The 20111-nt window shown below is 38.1% G+C and overlaps 1 protein-coding gene across 1 annotated transcript; it reads left to right on the top strand.

Annotated features, from left to right (window-relative positions):
* The first annotated feature begins 45 nt into the window (after positions 1-45).
* VPS36 (vacuolar protein sorting 36 homolog) lies at positions 46-19860 on the top strand. The gene is made up of 14 exons (XM_059466177.1): positions 46-169; positions 1901-1969; positions 5490-5560; positions 6587-6701; positions 8081-8170; positions 9464-9550; positions 12205-12237; positions 12356-12433; positions 12847-12981; positions 13873-13938; positions 14500-14564; positions 15013-15097; positions 17530-17606; positions 17690-19860. Exons 1-14 carry the CDS (start codon positions 74-76, stop codon positions 17781-17783), a joined length of 1161 nt encoding a protein of 386 aa, XP_059322160.1. The 5' UTR covers positions 46-73; the 3' UTR covers positions 17784-19860.
* The last annotated feature ends 251 nt before the right edge of the window (positions 19861-20111 follow it).

Raw genomic sequence — 20111 nt, 5'->3', positions numbered from 1 at the left:
GGGCGCGGGTCAGCCGCGCACGGTTCCTGCACGCCCATAGGCCGCGGCCCGGTGCGGGTGCGGAAGGGCGGTCATGGACAGGTTCTCGTGGACCACCGGGCTGCTGGAGCTGGGAGAGACGCTGGTGATCCAGCAGCGCGGCGTGCGCCTCAGCGACGGCGAAGAGAAGGTGACGGGAGCTGGAGCCGCTCCGCGCGGGGCCTGGCGGCGAGGCCGGGGCAGGGAGGAGGGTAAAGGACGCGGCGGCGGGCCCTAGGCAAGGGGGGCAGCAGGGCTGTGAGTGCGGGCCGTGTTGGGCGAGAGACGCGATGCAAAGTGTGTGAAGGGCTTGGGCTGCAGGCGGAGCATCGAGCGGGGGTGTGGGAGGACGTTCTGCGCCAGGGTCTGGCAGGGTTTGTCTCTTTGGGGAGATTAGGGCGGAGTTGCAAGATTCGAGGGGCTGTGCTGGTCGACAGCGGCTGAACGTGAGCCAGCAGTGTGCCCAGGTAGCCCAATGCCATCCTGGCCTGTATCAGCCATAGTGTGGGAAGCAGGACCAGGGCAAGGATTGTCCTCCTCCCCGCTGGTGAGGCCGCGCCCCGAATCCTGTGTTCAGTTCCGGGCCCCTTAGCTCCGGACAGACAGCGAGGTGCTGGAGCGGATCCAGGGGAAGGGTCTGGAGCACAAGTCGTAGGAAGAGCAGCTGAAGGGGCTGGGATTGTTTAGCCTGGAGAAGAGCAGGCTCTGGGGGGACTTTACTGCTCTCTGCAGCTGCCTCAAAGAAGGGTGGAGCCAGGTCAGGGTCGGCCTTTTCCTCCAGGCAACAAGTGACAAGAAAAGAGGAAGTAGCATTAAGATGTGCTAGGGAAAGTTTAGATTGGCCATTAGGAAGAATTTCGTGACAGAAGGGGTTATTAGACATTGGAATGGACTGCCCTGGGAGGTGGTGGAGTCACCATTCTTGGAGCTGTTTAAGGAAGGACTGGACTTGGCGCTCAAGGCCATGGTCTGGTTTACACGGGGATTTTGGGTCATAGGTTTGACCCGATGATCTCAGAGAACTTTTCCAACTTATTTCATTCTGTGATTCTGTGAGAAAGGCCTTGGACAGAGTGTGTGACATGGGGTGAGGGTTGGGACCCGCACAGGGTGTGTGTAGGCAGTGTCACTGTGCTCGGGCTGTCACTGCTGTGCGGGGCTGAGCTTTGGTGCGGTACAGGGCAGGACGCACAATGCACACTTGAGCCATCCTGGGTGCTGACATGCCCTCTCCTCTTTTCTGAGCCGTGCTGCTCATTGCTTCACTTCACTGCAGGACTGAATCTTGGTCTCTCCATTTTTCTACACCATGGTAATTGCATGCCCTCACAAAAAGCTGTGAACACGTGCCTCCGATTTTACAAGTAGGAAGCGATTTGCTAATGCAGATTTTCCAGGTACTGTTTGCTGTCTGATAAGTAAACAGCAGCACAGATAGAAGCAATACTCCTGTGTGATAGGATGGAAGATTTCAGACTGTGTGCAGCATCTTTTTATTAGATTGCTTTGCTTTTTTGCATAGCTTCTACCTTCTTTGTCAGCGTACATGTTCCAAAGCCAATAGCCCTGTTTAAAATACATTTAGGAACTTTAGTATATCTTGCAGATTATATGGAGGGAGGATCCCTCAGGATTTCCGAGGGGAAAGTTTATACAGTTTAAAAAGGAAGTTTGTGTTTATCCATCAAATCCTTTCATACTATTTTTCTCCATTGTTTCCTAAACTTCATGTATTTTGTTTTCTGGAAAAAAGGGAGTGTTCTCAAAATACTGGCTTGTTAAATCTGATTGCTCGGTTGTGGTAAGGTGTAATGTTTCCAAGACCAGTATTTATGTAACTTACTGGTTCAATGTGTTGATCTGTTTTATTTTTCCTGCCCAGGTGAAATTTGATAGTGGAGTTTTACTGCTGAGCACACACAGACTGATCTGGAGGGATCAGAAGAATCATGTAAGTCCCAACCATTCAGTTGTACATTTCCTAATAAACAAATAGCATGCAATGAAAAGCCTGTACACAGAGAGGGGATTATTCCTGCCTTTATATGTGTTTTGTTTTACAAGTATAGTCCACTTTTTGGCTCTCAACAGAAAGAAGATTATGTAGTGTTCTTTCATCCAGTCCTGGTTTAATAAAATAATCATGCAGACATGAGGAGGGATAGGAATGTATCCTATAAATTTTTCTTTTTGACTGCACAGAAGTAAAGGAGAAAAGAGCCTGGTGTCACGCACTAAAAAATATTGATTTTGAAACTGAAATTGAATGTGTCAGGCAAATCATAATATGAAGTTCTCTCCTGTGCTCCTTGTCTAGGAAAGCCTTTTCTTTCTTGTTGGTTTCAAGTCCAAGCCCTGTCATATATTGTGCTCCCATCATATAGTCCCGAACCATGATTTGATAATAGGATGTGTTTGGTGGTGATGTTGTTTTGCACAGACATGTTGCCCTCCCAGCTGCCTGTTCTGCCATGAACCTTCCCTTAAATCAGCCAGAACTTTTACTGTACTGCTGTGAACAGCTGGTCACAGGTTAAATGGCCCTGCCAGAACTACAGTGTGGTAACTGCAGTAAAGCTGCTGAATGCTTTGTGCCATCAACCACAGCCTAGGAATGCAGGCTGGAAGTGGGAGAACAAGACCACAAACACATAAAGCTCTGAGCATAGACTGTGACAATGGGCACCACTCCACAGATGCAATTGGAGGAGAAGTCTTTCCCAGACCAGGCTGGATTATGCTTGTGTTGGACACAATAATTGATAATTTTAACCCTGGAAGTCAAAGTTTAGATGGAGCACGTTCAGATGACAGCTTTTCAAAAGCAAATTGTATTCCACTGGAATTGCTTTTGTGCAAGGGCAGCTGAAGCACCTCTCACATTCAAAGGCTGACCCCTAGCAGATACCACGTCCTTGCTTCAAAGCAGGGAGCTACTAAGAGCACTCTGAAGGCAGTATCACCAAAGATCTTCTTATTTTGGCAGAGTAGTGTGATGTTTTCTTTAGGGATTCTTTGCAGGAACTGTAGACCTATTTTTAATACACATTTTTTCAAAATGTTTAAAGAGCTGTTACCCATGGTGGGGTTACTGTTACACAAGTTAGGGCTTGATTGTCCAGAGCACCAGCTGCTCTGTATAAATTAACATGGGGCTTTCTTGCACAGCCATCACATTATCATATGAGATAATGTGCTAAACTCTGTGTTAATCACCTTATATTTCTTCATCAGCATTGCTTTTTGAGAGCTGAGCATGTACTACAGCAGCCACTGTATCTAATCTTCTCACTTGGACTTTTTGCATGCTTACAGTAACATTGGGCATTATGGCTTCATCAAGTCTTAGAACTGAAATCCATGCTCTCCTTTCCAACAAAAAGATTACATTTGTCTCTTTTCCCTGATTTTTCCATCTGCTCCTAGGCCATGTGATTTCTTGTATTCTTCCAAGGTCACTAAATTTGTTAAATCAGCAGAGGAAAACCTTGGAGAAGAAGAAAAATAATTTTATTTTAACTAATTTAACTCAGCAAAGATTCTGAAAAGCTCGGGCTTGATTAACAGAAGGGGCAGAAATGTGGCCTGGAGATGGGCAAAAATTACCCAGTTCTGGTTGGGAGATGTAATTAACTTTGTTAGTTAAATAAAGCTGATTAATTTTCAAGCTCTCAGTACTGAAACATGGGGAGCATGGTGCCTTTTTGTTCTCTTGGTAAGCTGTTGTCTAAGCTCAACTGTGGTTTAACATCAGACTTAAAAACCTTATCTAGCTCACCTAGAAAAAATTTGTGGAGAGAGTCCCTTTCTTATTGTGTCAGCAATGTATAATAATTAATTTGGCACATGTCATTAGGTTAATGTATCTTACAGAAACAGACAGTTGGGTCCTATAGCTGCTGTTCTTACATGCCATCTGCAGTTCAACAGTCTTTAAAAAAAACAAAAAAAGGAATTCTGTAAAGTTTGTTACATTGCTAGATTTGCACAAATTTTTAAATTATAAAATCATGCATAATGGAATCATGAGGCTTTGGAAAACAAAATTTAAATGAACACACTGTGTATTTAACATCTTTTTGGTTTTGTGTCCCTTCCTGTAGCGTCTCACATCAGGAAAGGGTGATTCTAAATCCTTGTACTTAAAATTTGTTCATATCTTTCTGTCTTGGAACTAACCGAATCGGTGACTTTGACAGTGAACATACTATGTGTAGTTGAACTCTTTTTCACATACTATGTGTAGTTGAACTCTTTTTGTCATTTTCAAAACATTTTTTTAACAGAAGTATCATCTTGCCTATCTTTAAAAGTGTCCAGAAGTTTGTGGCTCTTTTACAAACGTTATTAACTGTTTGTAATGGCTTTAGAAACTAGAGTCATAGAAGAGCCTAGATAGCTTGCATTAAGAGTTTTTAGGAAAGGAAGTATAACCCAGGTTGTTTCCCAATAAGACATTTACTTATTAGTTGGAGTTCCTGCATGTATACTTCCCTGCTCTCAAATTTAATGGGTATTTAATTACTCCATACAAAGAGGAACAGTTTTGGTAGTAGGGATTAAGAGGGCCCTCTAACAGTGTCTATTGTAAACTGGTGCTAGAAGTGGCAGGTGGAAGAGAGAAGTTCAGAGAGGGAATGCAGCCTGTGTTTCCTGTGTTTCTGAGTGACTGTGTCACTCACCAAGGTGTTGTGTGGGAGATGATGTTCCTCAAAGGATGTTCACCAAAACAAGACCAGGCACCTTATTAGATGTTTTGAATCATTCCCATAGCAACTTCTGTCTCAAATGCATGTAGAAAGAGTTTAGCCTGGGATAGTTTAGTTTCCAATAGATGGATACAGCCTTGTTTCTTGCTCTTTGTTTGGTTTAAAGCACAGTCCAATAAATGTGTGGTGAGATGCATCAAGTGCTGGATTAAGCACTCCTTCACTGTAGGATGGATGGAAAAATTCCTATTGCATTCAGACAGTAGTGTATATTTTAAATATTCAGCATTTAAAAAGAATGGTGGGTTTGGATATTTTTTTAGCTCTCAAGGTAACATCAGTGCAAAAATGTCAAGAACCTGTGAGTATTGTACACCTGCAGAGATGAGGTGCGGTAGTGTGCAAATCTTAGTCTTTAAATTTTGACCTGAGATCTAAAGATTTTTTTAAATCTCATAGTCTCTTCTATGAATCTAGCTTGAGGTTTTTAAAGTTGACACATTGACACTTAAGTTTGTTGAGGTTTGTTAATTAACTAGAACTCAGTTGTTGGGTTTGGGGTTTTTTTTTGTTATTTTTCTACATATATTTCACTGTAATACATTGTTTCTGTTGCTACCATCATATTTCACATAAAGTGCTTCAGGCAGCACCTGTAGATATCCATACTGTTTGTGAAATGGAGAAAGAGAACACTTGGGTTTAGAGAGTGAATAAACAGGATATAGTTTAATTCACCTGTGTTTGTGGTGTTTATTGCAGGAGTGCTGCATTGCTGTACCTCTGTCTCAGATTGTATTTATTGAAGAGCAAGCAGCTGGGATAGGAAAGAGGTATGGCCATCCTCATTGTCTTTTTCAGATGGATCCTTTCACATGCATCTTATGTGAGGTACCCAGTATTATAGATTAATCCATGATAGGTTCCGTGTGCAATGTTAATTTTCCATCCTGACAGTCTCAAGGAACACTGAGGGGAGGTCAAATGTGCAAGAGAGTCATGACTGATGTAATTTGTTAACTAACTGCCTTGTAATCACTACTTATGATTTTAGAGGTCCTTTCTGACATAAACAATTCTGATTTTAAGTTTCTAAAGAGAGAAAAAAATTTGGCTGGAGAAATACATACACAATTATCAGATTGGCAAGGTAGTATGCTGGTGGTATTCAGAAGAAATCAGTTTATTCATTAATGCTGGAGAGATAAGTAAAGACCAGTGCAAAGATATCAGTAAAATGAGATGGGAATGGAGGACTTGCAGTCATGGTTTGATAGCAGTCTGTTAATTTTCCTAAAATCATGCTCTCCCAAGGTTTGTTTTGGTAGTAGGTGTCCTTTTAGACTGTTATTTTCATGCATGTTGGCTTTGAATGTTGGTTTTGGATAAGTTCACACACAGTGTCCACAAGTGACATATAGAAGTCAAATAGGTTACACATAATATTGACACCTTTTGTTTTCCTGTGTCAAACAGGAAAAAACATATTTTAGCTTTTGACCTGCAATAACTAATGCCAAATTAAATTATAACTTGATAGTCAGTTTTTATCTTAACTAAAAGTTTTTTTTGAAATTACTGCTTAAATTTTTAAAATCTGTTATGTTCATTTCTAAAGGATTGATGATAGGTACATTTTAAATTTGTAACATGTTTTTGCTTTAGAGGCTGTTGTAGTTTTTATGCAAGATCTACTTCATCAAAATATTTAAATGTTTATGCATAAATATAAGCATTCTTTGATAATCTTTAGCTCTTACGTGAGATAGTTAATAGAGATTTTGATGAAATGGTTAACTTTCATGCAGAAATAGTTTATTTAAATATTACAGAAATATCTTCTCTTTCCTTTTCCATAGTGCCAAAATAGTAGTTCATCTTCATCCTGCTTCTTCAAACAAAGAGCCTGGTCCATTCCAAAGCAGCAAATATTCCTACGTCAAGCTTTCTTTCAAAGAACATGGGCAGATTGAGGTGAGTTTGTACCACGGATGCCAAGCACAATCAGGTCTTGGGCATGCTTTTCTCCTCTTGCTGTGTTAGTGATAATTTCCCATGATCTTTCCATGTTTACTTTTGAGGTGGAGCTTTTTCAATACATCCTTTTGGGAGACAAACACTATGAGCCTCCCTTGTTCTTTCATTAAATACTGCAAATAGAGTTCCAGAAATGTCAAGAGGCATCCTTACTTTAGGGCATTTAGTATAATCTTATATTTCCTTTGCTAATCTACTTAACTGAACATGGGATTTTCCAAAATGACATCTCTGAAATCTGTTAAATGTTTAACAGAGTAAAAGATACTTTTTTGTACCTAATCCTCTATTAAACAGGGATCATACAACTTAGTCCTAATTTCCTCTCTAATTTTATTGTTGAACACCTTTTCTTTCCTCAGGGCTTTTGTTCATTTTACGCTGTATAATTTTTTTTAATCTATACCAAATCCCAAAGGCTTTGAGCATTCTAGGAAAAATGTAATATATTCTTAAAAGAAAGCTCATCCTAAAAACCTAAGAAGTTGCACTCTGTAAAGAAGTTTCACAGTGGAAGATCCTCATTTGAGGAGACTGAGAACTTTATGCTGTGGAAAAAGCTGTACCCGTTCATTGCAGAATATAAGATTTGCAACTCACATTAGTTTGAATGTCTTAAAAATGCATGTGCTTGATCAGACTCACTTTCATTTCTTTGTGAGCAGTTTTCACATTCTGATGATTATAGGTTTATGCATAGTATAAATGTGTGTTTTTCACAATCATAACAATATCTATTTTAATGTTGTGTCTGAAAATCAAACTTACTCTGCTTGCTGATTGCCCAGCACATCAATTAAACCCCAGCCTTTCTTTATGACTTCAGAATGCTTTTCTGTGAACCTGAACAATGAAAAGGGTGGAATAGATTTTCTTCCTGGATGTTGGTCAGTGGGACACAGTGTTACCTAATGCCACCTTCTGGTATTAGCAATAAACAAATTGGTGTCATTGATCTCTGTGGTTGTTTTTATATTGTTGAGTTAGCAGATCAATAGCAATTGGATTGTTCAGCTTTCCTTCCTTTAAAAACATGCCTTTGAGTATACCTCAACATTTAACATGGCTTGGGACATTTTGAAAATCTGAAGAAATATTTTACAATGGAAGTACTTAGTGACTGCATGGCTTCTCTTCTAATGTGAATGCCTTTGAAGGCTGGACATTAAGAATTTCCATATAATGAGTTGTGTAGGTGTTATCATATTTTGTCTTCGTGCATTGTGAAGTTTATTTCATCACCAAGATGCTAACAATAAACAGAGGTACTCTGCACAGTTCATGAAACATCTGTTGTCACTCTTTAATGTTTGCAGTTCTACAGACGATTATCGGAAGAAATCACACAGAGGAGATGGGAGAGCATGCCCACTGGTCAGGCCATGCAAGTTAACAAGGATTCACAGGTATGTGCAGAGCTTCTGAGCAGGATCTGTGTGTAATCTCTTACTGCCACTTCTTGCCACCCTCATATAACACATCCAGCATGTGACTCTAACCAACATCATGGGCATGTGCACAAATTCAGCTTTAGTTTGCCTGGTTTTTCACTGGCATAAATTAGTTTGTCCTTTACATTTTTCATCTGATAGAACACAGTAGCCTCTCTTGAGTATGCTTAGATAATGAGCTCCTTTTTTGTTTGTTTGTTTTAGTTAGACACAAACACACATAATTGTGAAAATACAATATTTATTTGCACATACTTTTATTCAGCATGTGAAGTCCAATGAAGCCGGAAAATTTTTTGTCTTTAGTGTGATTCCTGGTTTATTTTGAGGCTGGAAGTCAATATAACATGTGACTTTTATATAACTCTTTAAAACCAATATATGTTTGATTTAAATGGGTATTCTAAATGGACAGTTGTTAGGAAGAATGTCATATATTAAATAAGGTTTATCTGCCTACATACTTCTAAGTTATTAACACTGATAAACATGTAGGTGTTGTTTCTATATATTAATATGCTGAATATATGAATATATAGTATTGTATGAGTGAAATAGGATGATTTAAAGATTGTTCAATATGAAATCATGTATGTTCTCTGTGGTAAATGCAGTACCTATATGGACAGCTGCATTTGGAGTAATGCATGAAGAATCTAATCAAAATGCCTTGCCTCTATTTAAGTCATAGCAACTCTCTAACACCAGTGCTGAGCTTTGCAGTCAGAGGTGAGAGGCCTGGCACTGCTGCCACTTAGGTGCCAACCTTTCTAGAGCACATTTGGCATCTGGTAAAAGTTTCACCATCGCCCACATTCTAATACCTCTGAGGAAGGTAAATTAGACTGTACTTAGCATTGTGTTTCTATGTTTCTGTTTCTTCAGGCTGGATTTCTTGAAGTAATGCACTCAGGCATTTCCACAGCTCTAGTATGGATGTTCACATGGACTTGAGAGGCTGGAATTGAGATGAGCTGGAATACTTAGTCTGGATATTAAGCCATATTAATAGCCTCAAATATACTGTCAATATCATTACTTGTCTAGCACAGCAAATTCATACGTGGTTCACATTTCTTAATTTTTTAACAATGGTTTGAAAATTACTGTTAAGAAATGCATGAAATATTGTATGAATGGTATCTGCTGTGTGGGGGAATATTTCCGGTTCTCTAATTTTCACAGTGAGGCAAATGAGAAAACTTAGCATTTCCTATTCTGACTATTTCCTTTTTTTTTTTTTTTTAGGCAGGAAGAATAAGGGCTGTAGGAATTGTAGGTATTGAAAGGAAATTAGAAGAAAAAAGAAAAGAGACTGACAAAAACATTTCCGAGGTAGGTACTTTTGAAGTTTCAAGGTCAGCCACCTGTCTGAACTATTTACATTCATTCACACTTTCTTTTAGGGACAGCTGAGACTATTTACTGTTTTTGTTGAGAAGTCTGAATTGATTAAGAGTGTACAGTGTATAGTTATTTATTTTGTTTAACTTACTTACCAATATATGTAAAGGTACTTCATTTAAACAATTCCTTTAAAGCCAGGTTTTTAGATGTTACATTTAGGCTTATAATTACAGTAAAATGATTTGCAGTCCAGACAGGGACAAGATGTTATAAATACTTTGCAAAGTACCTACCTACTTGGAGACCATTCTTTTCCATAGAACCAGCACAATAGTTGAATTCCATATATCAATACTAATGGACAGCAGAGGCATTTAATTTCTTCATATATACCTGCGAGCAGTACCTTCAAAAATAGTCTGATTCTGTCGTGGTAGTAGAGATTGATACAAAAGTACTCATAAACTACATGCAGCAGATTTGTTCTTGTGGCAAAGCTTTATGGGATTCAGTGTGCCACAAGAAAAAGGCATTCCCTACTCAAATACTTATAAAAATTAAAGTGCCTTTGCAGGCCACGTGCTGTTTCAGATACTGTGAGCTTTAAACTTTCTTGGTTTCTGTCTGTGAGGAATGTACTGAATGAAGTTTTGTGTGTAGTTCAAAAGGTATTGTGGTTACATGCGTGGGTATATAGTTCAAAAGGCATTGTCTGCATATTTTTTCCTTTAGTAGCTTTGTCAGAGAGTAAAAGAAATCCATTTATACATGTTGTGTGAGCAGAGGAAAGCCATGACTTGTAAAATCCTGCCTTCCTCCAGCTTTAAATGTTATAAATGACTTAATTTTAAAAATGGTGCCCTGGCTTCCAGGAAAAGGCTTCCTGCATCTGCTGTTCAGTGCTGATAAGAATCCAGTTCTTTAGCCTTTTGTTTATCTGAGGAAGTTCCTGTTAGGTGTGTGCACATTCCCCTTTGTTTCCAGGCCTGCCCTGGGTGAGTCAGGCAGAGGAGGAGTTAGACACAGCATACTGTTTATTTAGCTAAATCAGGGCTTCTTTTGATGAATGTTGTTTTCATGCAGGTATAGAGATTAGAAACAAGCTGGGAAAAGCCCTGTCAGAAAACTTATTGTTGATATCATATACAAGTAGAGTAGCAGGACTTTGATTTACACTAGAGATTGGGAAATCTATTGTAAATTATTCAGTTTGGCAGATTAAGGAGTAAGAAGAAGTATTCCAATAGAAGCTTTTGTTTTCTTAGTGGTAAATTATTGTTATACAGTGACATATTTTCTTTTCTCCCTGTGGACCACCTAATTTTGGATATCTAACTCAGGTGCCAAGTGTTAGGGGCTAAACTTGTCCAGTCACTGGAGAAACACTGGCACTATCAGGAGGTGAAAAGCAAACCTGTCTCTTTCTAGAGGTATCTCCTTTTGTTCTTTGCACATTGAATCTCTGACCAATAAGCTTCTTCATAAGGCACCTAAAAGTATATGGGAACAACAGGGTCTTCCTGCAAAAACCCTGCTGAAGTGTGTCTTTCTAGTGGGGGATTAGTCAGAGTAAGGCAGAAATGACATAGAGGCAGTGGCTAGAAGCTGTAGGCAAGATGTCTCTCTGGCTATTTGACAGTGTAACTGAACATTCTTTACGTGAGGCTGGAGGGCTCCCATTCTGCTGTCAAGCCAACTCTAGATGAAAAGGTTCAGGAATTTTTCTCATCCCAAAAAAACGTTGTTTGAAAAGGTTGATCATCTGGACATGTAGTCATGTATTGAGAGTAGTGAGGAGGCTGAATGAATGTGTTGATGAGGGTGGAAGAAAAGGGAGTTCCTTTTTAATATGGTTGCATTAATGGAGTTGCTAGCTCTCTTTTTTTTTTTTACATGATTTTTTAAAATACTAGTTTATCATTACCAAAAGTTTGGAATTTCAGTATACCTTCAGCTGTTTTTAAAGTATGATTTATTTAAGCCTAAAAACCCTTTGTGGGTTGTTGTAGAGTTGTTGTATTTGAGACCATAGCATTTTATTGGAGTACTTAAATGATGAGATGTTGCCACACATTTCAGAGGTTTTGTCCCTCAGATATCCTCTTTCTTGCTCATTTGAAATGAGTGTTTCTTACTAATTAAGTAACATTCACTGATTTAAGTTGTCTTGTCAGGAGGAGTACCATCTATAGCTTTACAGCTGTCTTGCAGCTTGCCAGAAACAACAGATCTCCTTGAGAGGGTTAATTGTTGGAACAAAACCTACCATCACCACCCAGAAACCTTCCTCCACCTTACAGAGAGCATAATAAATTTGGAGAGTTTAATCTTTTCTTGGACTCAGTATCTCATTATCCCTTCCTATCACATGGACATCATAAATCATACTGAAATTCTGCTCATATACTGGAAAAGCATGTGGTTGTTTGATTCTCTTTTTTATTGTTTGTTTCAATTATAAGACATGCTGTAAAACAGTTTTATCAACAAATAAGGCATGGTATCTCATATTGTAACACACTCATCTTAAGGAGCCACAGCTCTTATGAGTAGCTTGGGTAGGTGGACAAAGGCATCTCCCTGTGTCCATAAAACTGAATGCTGTAATTATATTGATCTGCATTGTCTGCTTTTCATTTCAGGCTTTTGAGGACCTTAGCAAACTAATGGAGAAGGTATGGATGAATGGCACGTGTCACTTGGCCAAGTAGACTTACACTCGTTTTCTCAGTTTTAAGCACGCTTTTTTCTCTTATGCTGGAAGTTGACTTATCTCTATGTGTTTCTTCATAGGCTAAGGAAATGGTGGAATTATCCAAGTCAATAGCCAACAAGATTAAAGAAAAACAAGGTGACATCACTGAGGATGAGGTAAATTAATTTAATTTTTAAATTCTACAAAAATGTTCTTATGAAAAGCAAAAAGTTATCTGTTTAATAATGTAGTGTTAATAAAAACCCTTACTGTTTGGTTTTGTTGTGTTTAGTCCCTTATACATGGTGTTGAGTTTACTTGCTTAGCGTTAATTTTTCTTTAACCCTTTTTAAAAGCAGTGATTTAGCTGCTTTTGTATAAATTTTTCTCTTTCTTTACCTGTGCTGGTCAAAAATAAATGGTACAAAGTTTTGCCTTCTCTTTGCCTAGTAATTAACTTTATTGGTAATAAACTGAGGGATTTATTCACCAAAACATGGTTATAGTAATAAAATCAAAGATTTTTAAAAACCAGAATCACTCATTAGCTGCTGTACTTTTAAATTTTTTTGTTTGTTTGCTTGTTCAGACCATTAAGTTCAAGTCCTACCTACTGAGTATGGGTATAGCTAATCCAGTTACGAGGGAAACGTATGGATCTGGTACACAGTACCACATGCAACTGGCAAAGCAGCTGGCTGGAATCCTGCAGGCACCCCTAGAGGTAATGCACCACATCTTGCACCAGCATTTTCCATGTGTTGCTGAATTTTGATGTGTGTTTTGGCTGTAGTAGTCTGCCTCTTTCTAAAGCAGATTTAGCAGCACAGCCTCCTACTCAGTGTTAATGGGAGGAATATATGTTGCCTTTTTGAATAAAAAAAGTTCAGTACAAATTTTTCTTAGGACTAATGGCATCAACTTTTGATTTGCAAAATGTTGATGAGATTTAGAAAAATATTCAAGTGGTCTTTCTTGTATTTGAACAGCTCTTTATTCATCCCTTGCTGCAGAATATTTCATTTTTTTAAAGAAAGAGGGAAATGACACTGACTGAAAATAAAAGTAATGAATCTTTTTAAACTGCTTAAAATTTATATATTTTGGAAATATAGGACAGAATTATTAAGTAGATTACCAGCCCATAGTAATATCTCCTATTTTAATTTATCTTAAGATATTATAGATTACAGGTTTCTCACCAAACAGTTAAATTTCATATTGCAGCTTATAAGGCTATGTTCTTCCTAAAAAGCATAAATACTACAGTATTTTTGTGAAAGGTATGTGCTACTTACTGTGATCAGAATAGAAAACCGAGTTTTTCTGAAAAGTAAAACCAGTAAATTGATTGATAGATTTAATATATTGAAATTCCTTGTTCCTATGATTTATTCTCTGGTTTAAAATCAAAGTAATTCACGGTCCTTGGGTGTCGTGTCGCTATTTTGCATTTTAAAATTGTTAGTGAAAGGTACAACTTGCCTCTTTAGTTTTTTCCCATTAGGGCCCATCATTTAGCCCCTCTGTCTCACCTGTTTAATCAGCACCTGCAAGTAGAGATTATGAGGTTCCTGGGCTGTTTCTCTCACCAGTCTTGTGCTCGTTAACACAGGAGCGAGGGGGGATCATGTCTCTGACAGAAGTGTACTGCCTGGTGAATCGTGCTCGAGGGCTGGAGGTGAGACACTGCCCTGGGTCACAGTGTTAGGACAGGACTTCAGTCATAAGGACATTAAAGGGTAAAAATGTTCCCTACCAATGGCTCATTCTACTTGTCTACAATGCAATGTGATCAGCTCTTTATTAAAATTAGAGGGGTTTTACCTTTCTCATTCTCATTTTTCCTTATAATACGTATGTATCCTTTACAAGTAATAATAATGTATGCTGCTTTTTATGATACCATGTAAAAGGGAAAATCCATACTTATCTGGAAACAAAACTTAAAGGTCAGGGGCTACTAAAGAATGGTGAATGTTATGGGAAATTTTTTAAACAAAATACAGCAATTCTTTCTGTAAACAAGGCAAGGAAGATTATTATAGAATACATAGTAAGAGAACAGAAAGGAGCATAGAAGCCAAGAAAACAGACTGCACAATAGAAAGGAAAAAGAATTAACAATAAGTGTAGCCAAGTGTATTTTATAGCTTCAGCTACTAAAACTTTGTTTGTTTTGATGTTATACTATACACCTGAAATGCAAGCTGTAAATAAATATGTTTTACTATTTTAATAGTTGCTGTCACCAGAAGATTTAGTAAATGCTTGTAAAATGCTGGAATCACTGAAATTACCACTAAGGTAAGAGCTTTATGGATTTATTTATAAAGCACAGCACTCACAGGTCAGACCATGATGATTTAGTTTTTACTTGAAGTAGAATTTTTTTGTGATTGTTGTGGGTATATTAACAAAATCATTATTGGCTTAAAGGATGCTGCTCTATGCACTAACATCCACTCTACATTAAAACATTAATTTTTAGCTAGGAAGATGTTATTTTTTCACTTAGAATTTTTTCAGGCTGGAAAAGGGTTTAACCAAGACCAGACATATGCCCTGCTTTTATCTGTCTCTTCAGAATTTGAATATGCTGTTAAGCTTAAGTTCATCTTAGAGAGCTTGCTTGGGTTTGGGGGGATTTTTTCCCCTTTTGTGAAGTGGTTCTAGATGTGGATCCATTAGAAACAAGACCATAAGTGATGTGCACAAGGTTTTTAGTTACTTTGCCTCTCTTTTTTGATTTTAGGCTTCGGATATTTGATAGTGGTGTCATGGTGATTGAACTCCAGTCTCATAATGAGGAGGAAATGGTAGCTGCTGCTTTAGAGACAGTAAGTGTACTTCATTTCCTTCAGTGTTCTGACCATGCTAGGGAAATTTAAACATATTAGGTAAAAAACTTGAGGTATGGGATTTCCTCTTGAGGTTTCAAAATACAAAGCATTCCACTTCATATCTTCTAAAAGAAATATTTAAATAGCACTCCTCAACTTCAAAGTTCTGTGCAAGCAATAATCTTAGTCATTACTTTTTCTTTAAGGAATAAATCACTTTTCTATCTCTTTTCAAACTTCATTAACCTTCAGCCTTCCTCCAAATCTTTTCCACTGTAGATTGAAATTCATGGCATTTATTGAGCACCTAATTTAACAGAAGTGAACTTCAGACACTGTACTGCTTGAAGGCAGTGGAAACAGCTCTTAAATGTTCATTTAGGTAGTTGTTTGGTTTGGGTTTATTTCATAGAGCAGTACCTTGCATGTGTACCAAATTTGCTGCTGTGAAGAGCACTCAGTGGGAGAGTAGTGTGTATAGAATTAATCCCCAACTTCATCAGGGAAAATAATAGTATGAATTGCTCAGTGTCATAAACCTTTGTGGTTGTGCTGCCTCTGGACGCTTTACAGTCCTGTTACCCTATAATTTGTTACATTTTTCCTATGTCTTTCTGAGTGGAATGTAACTTTTTGATTTTCATACATTTGAGAAAAGGCTGATCCAGCGTATCCAAAGTTAAACATCAAAGTTAATGAGGGGGCAGTCGAGAAAAAGTAGAGCTATCAAAGACACCTCCTCACTTGACACAAGGTAGACTGTTCAGTGTGTTTTGCATATTGTCACCATAAAGCTTTTGCTCATCAGAAAGACTGTTAGATAAGAGAAATATTTACAGTGATTTAAAAGATTCTATTCTAAATCAACAACATTAAAATGCTTAAATCTTTCAGTATACGTTAATATTTTCAGTTTCTTTTCTTAAATGTGTAGAAAAATACTAAGACCATTATAGGGCTTTTTTCTGATTATTTTTGGTTTTTAATGAATTTTTTTGTCTTCAGTAAGAGTGCTTATGTCTTTGAAAAGAAAGGAAAAACCTTTCTTGATAACAAAGGAGGTCAACTGCAAAAAGTAGCAGAGGGTGGATTTATTACCAAGGTGCCTTTTTATGTTATTTCATAACACAAAACTTTGGTTCCATAGAAGAATGGAAGGGAGAGGCTTCAACTGAGGAAGACTAGGTTGTATGGAAAAGGGAAGATGAGATCAGACTTGTGGCCAAAAGCACCCATACTTTAATGTTATTGCACATTATACATTAAGTTCTGAGAAGTGAAAGGAAGCCATAGGGTTTCAGGCAGGAGCGAGATGTGGTTTTGAATGGCTGGTGAAGACAGGAAATGACACGGACATCAAAGGAATCCAGCATCACCCTTGATGAGCGCAGTGGTTTGGGGAGGAAAGATAATTAATCACCAATTGTATAGCTGACGTCCATTACTCTGAAAATCTCATGTTAGGACTGATTTAATCTGAGTTTCTGTAAAAGGACTACTGCTGAGAATGATGCAAAATAGAGCCCTCCCCACCCAGTTATGTGGGAAGCAGGAAATCGCAACTATATCCGGATTTACAACTTAGCTTGAATCTAAAGCAATGGAGAAATGGAAGGATAATTAATTTTTAGAGAATAAAACATGTTTATCTGGGAAATTCAAGGCAATAATAAATCTAGATTTCACATGTATTATTTATATGGTATTTTGAACATCCACATGTCCCACGTGTGTGAGAAGGCTTAATTTTATTAAGTAGCATGATTGAGACAAAAGGGCCAAAGTTTTGAGTCCCAAAAATGAACTTGCCTTTTGTGTCAGCTGAATGTGATGGTGGCTTTTAGTTACTCCTCTAGTATGCCACAATGTCATGTGAAGTACTAAGGTTTGGGGATTTTCCTGTAGGCAGTGGGTGTATTTTAAATGCCATAAAACTCAAATTCTTCTCTTCCACCTGAGATGACATATTTCTACATCGATGACCTGCCCTCAACAGGTCTCTTATTTCCCTGTCTAGGCTTCAGTGTTTGCAGAGTCACTTAGAATAGTTCTGCTGTGTAAATACTGATGGAGACTGTATTCTGCTGTCTGAGCTATTCCAATTTTTCAGTTCATTTGATTCCAAGGGATCTTTAAAAAAATTCCAAAGGAATGGGTACTGTATGATTTTTTTACGGATTTAACTCTTTTCTCTCTTGCTTTTTTATACTCAGCAATTTTCCCAGGGCACTGAAGAGATTAATTAATTTTTAAGGGGAAGTACTCATAATTAGTTGTACTTTTAAAAAAGCAAACAAATTAATTCTCTTCTCAAGGGATTGTCTACCAATTTATCACTTCACAAGGTTAAACCTGATTCAGTAGCTGAAAGAACTTTGTTGTTCTTCTAATGCCATGGTTTGTTTATTTGTGTACTTGTTTTTTGATAGGTATCTGAAAAGGGTTCTCTCACAGCTGATGAGTTTGCTAAGCTGGTGGGGATGTCTGTTCTCTTAGCCAAAGAAAGGTAGGTAATAATTGTTGTGTTTAATACTTCAGTTATCGTGTTGTCCTCAAGTAATACATGACATCTTCTTTTGCTTTCTCTAGGCTGCTTCTTGCTGAAAAGATGGGCCATCTTTGCAGAGATGATTCAGTGGAAGGCTTGAGATTCTACCCAAATTTATTTCTGACACAAAGCTAATAGCATTTGTGTACAATTTGTTATGTAATAATTGAACAAGAGAGCAGAATCCTTCCAAGAACTGACTTTAAAATTCTTATTTCGTTAGTCAACTGCAAGAGACATGAACATTGCAATGCTTTTACAGTTCTCAGGTATTTCAAGTGCTGAATTGTCTTACATGGAACTGAAAGGAAATAGAAATCACAAAGTCAGACGCATGTCTATTGTCTCAAGACAACTCACTCATTTTTCAAGTTTTATTTGATGTGCTGTGTAGTTCCTCATTTCAAGAGAAGATTCCACACCAGTGAAAGTGGAGAGAATATTGCTGTAGAGTGCTGTGAGGGTCAGTACCCAGAAGCCAGCTTACTTCATACTCCAGTTCCAGTTTGCTCCAGTTTGCTTATGTCTGGAGCAGCAAAGCAGACAGATGTATCCACAGTGATAAGAAATGGGACTCTGGTGTCTACTGAGGTATAAGGAACAAACTAGTGTAGAATAATCCCTTCTCCCAGAAGCGATTAACAGTTTTCTAAGGGAGGATCTTTGGGATCTAGAATTTGAGACAGAAAGAACCTGCTGCAAGAGAGATTATTGTATGTTAGGCAAATCTAGAAATTACCGTGTTTATTTTGTCGTGTCTTACACTAATATCTCAGATAGAAGCATTGTTAGCACAGACTTCCTCCCTTCTCTTTCCTTGCCATCTTCCTTCCTGTCCATTTATGTTGCACTTTGGGTGCCCCTTCTCTGTCTTTCTGTAGCAGAGTGGAGCAGCCTCCTGTCACTTTACCAGACTCTGTGCTTTAATGTGCTTATGTTTTATCTTGTACTTCTAACAAAGGATCATTTGTTTGTTTCATCAGCCTATTACATGTTTTGGGGAAACAGTTCATTTGCTTACCTCTCATATGTGAAAATCAATATGCTTTCTATATTGAAGGAAGAAAGAAGACTATCACGCTGTGTTTAATACTCACAAGGTATCATTGTTTGGTATTCTTCACCCTGTGTTCACACTGAATGCAATATAATAGCCTTGGTTTTCATAACTCCAGTGGAGTTGCTACACTACTTGAAGATCTGTCATGATAAAAACATTTAAGTGGATGTTTATGATCCACATTACCTGAATTTTTGGCATTTTGAAGTGACTATTTTTAATAAATAAAGTTAATTTAAGGTATGGGCAAGGACGTCATACCGGTAACTACACCATGGTTGTGATGGCCAGATAAATATTACAAGAAAGGACAAAAAGGATTTTAATATGAGCCTGAAGATATTTTCAGAACCATTTCAGTGTTACCACAGCATGAGTTGACGTGAGTTAAGGGCCTGCCAATAGTTCAGTGCAGAGATTCCTACAGTGATCATGCCTGTAGCTTGTAGGATGTCCTTTATATCCAGGGGATTAGTAAGAGGATCCATCCTCTTACTCTTGTCACAAGCAAACTTTCATGCAGTGCTTTCTTTAAGGCAGCTTTCCTCTGCTCCACGAGGGTGCTAAAACTTATCTCTTTCACATGGCTGAAGGAACCAGTTCCACACTATTTTTACAGTGTTAGTCACCTGGTGTCATCTCTTCAGGAGCCTTACAGCTTGCTGCTTTCCTTCATCTACCCACAACCTAAAGGAGAGATCCATGCCAAGCACATTGAGCATCACATATCTAAGGAGGGACTGAAAAGTGAGAAATTTGGAAGCAAAAAGCTGTTTTGTGACAACTGTCTCTTTCGCCCAATAAAAGCCTGTAATGGAAGGCCGGTGGTTTGTGGGCCTGAACCTCTCCCCACAAGGGGGCACGTCGTGTGCAGGAAGAACAAAACCTGAGAGGAAATGCCTAGTGTAAACTGCCAGCCTCTGTTCCTCCAATCCTGAGTGTTTCATTATCTTACTTAAGCAATAATAATACAGCCTATTTAGAATAATGGTACCTTCTCAAGCTTTTCTTTTCCAAGATTTTTCCTTGACTTTGTTTTTCTTCCAGACAAAAAGGCTAGAGGGGAAATTGTATTGCTGATTTAGAATTTAAGCAGACACATGAGAAAATGGCTACTAGAAAGTAAGAAAAATTAAAACATTTTCTTAAATAGATTGTTCTGTTGAGTTTTTTTTTTTTTCCTTCTGAATGTTTTAAATGCTTTAAAATGCTTTACACATTAAAATCTTGTGGTTCCACCGGGCAGGTTTTTGAAGCACGTCCTATTTTTACTGTCTTACTTTGTAACTAAAAGGGTACAATATAGTTTTGATTTAAAGGGCAGAATTAAATGTAATTAGAAGGCCTTGCTTGTGTTGCTGAGTAGCCTGTAACCCATCTCAGCCAGAACAGTCAAACTCTAG

Source organism: Ammospiza nelsoni, chromosome 2, assembly GCF_027579445.1.
Source record: "Ammospiza nelsoni isolate bAmmNel1 chromosome 2, bAmmNel1.pri, whole genome shotgun sequence".
NCBI lineage: Eukaryota > Metazoa > Chordata > Aves > Passeriformes > Passerellidae > Ammospiza > Ammospiza nelsoni.
The sequence above is the reverse complement of the archived record's forward strand: the minus strand, read 5'-3'. Positions and strand labels throughout refer to the sequence as shown.

What these genes read in the sequence shown, in the direction of transcription:
- VPS36 (XM_059466177.1), top strand. Translation starts at nt 74, where the DNA reads ATGGACAGGTTCTCGTGGACCACCGGGCTGCTGGAGCTGGGAGAGACG. An exon ending in AAGAACATGGGCAGATTGAG is followed by an intron (nt 6,702 to 8,080) that starts GTGAGTTTGTAC and finishes TAATGTTTGCAG; the next exon opens with TTCTACAGACGATTATCGGA. An exon ending in GTGACATCACTGAGGATGAG is followed by an intron (nt 12,434 to 12,846) that starts GTAAATTAATTT and finishes TTGCTTGTTCAG; the next exon opens with ACCATTAAGTTCAAGTCCTA.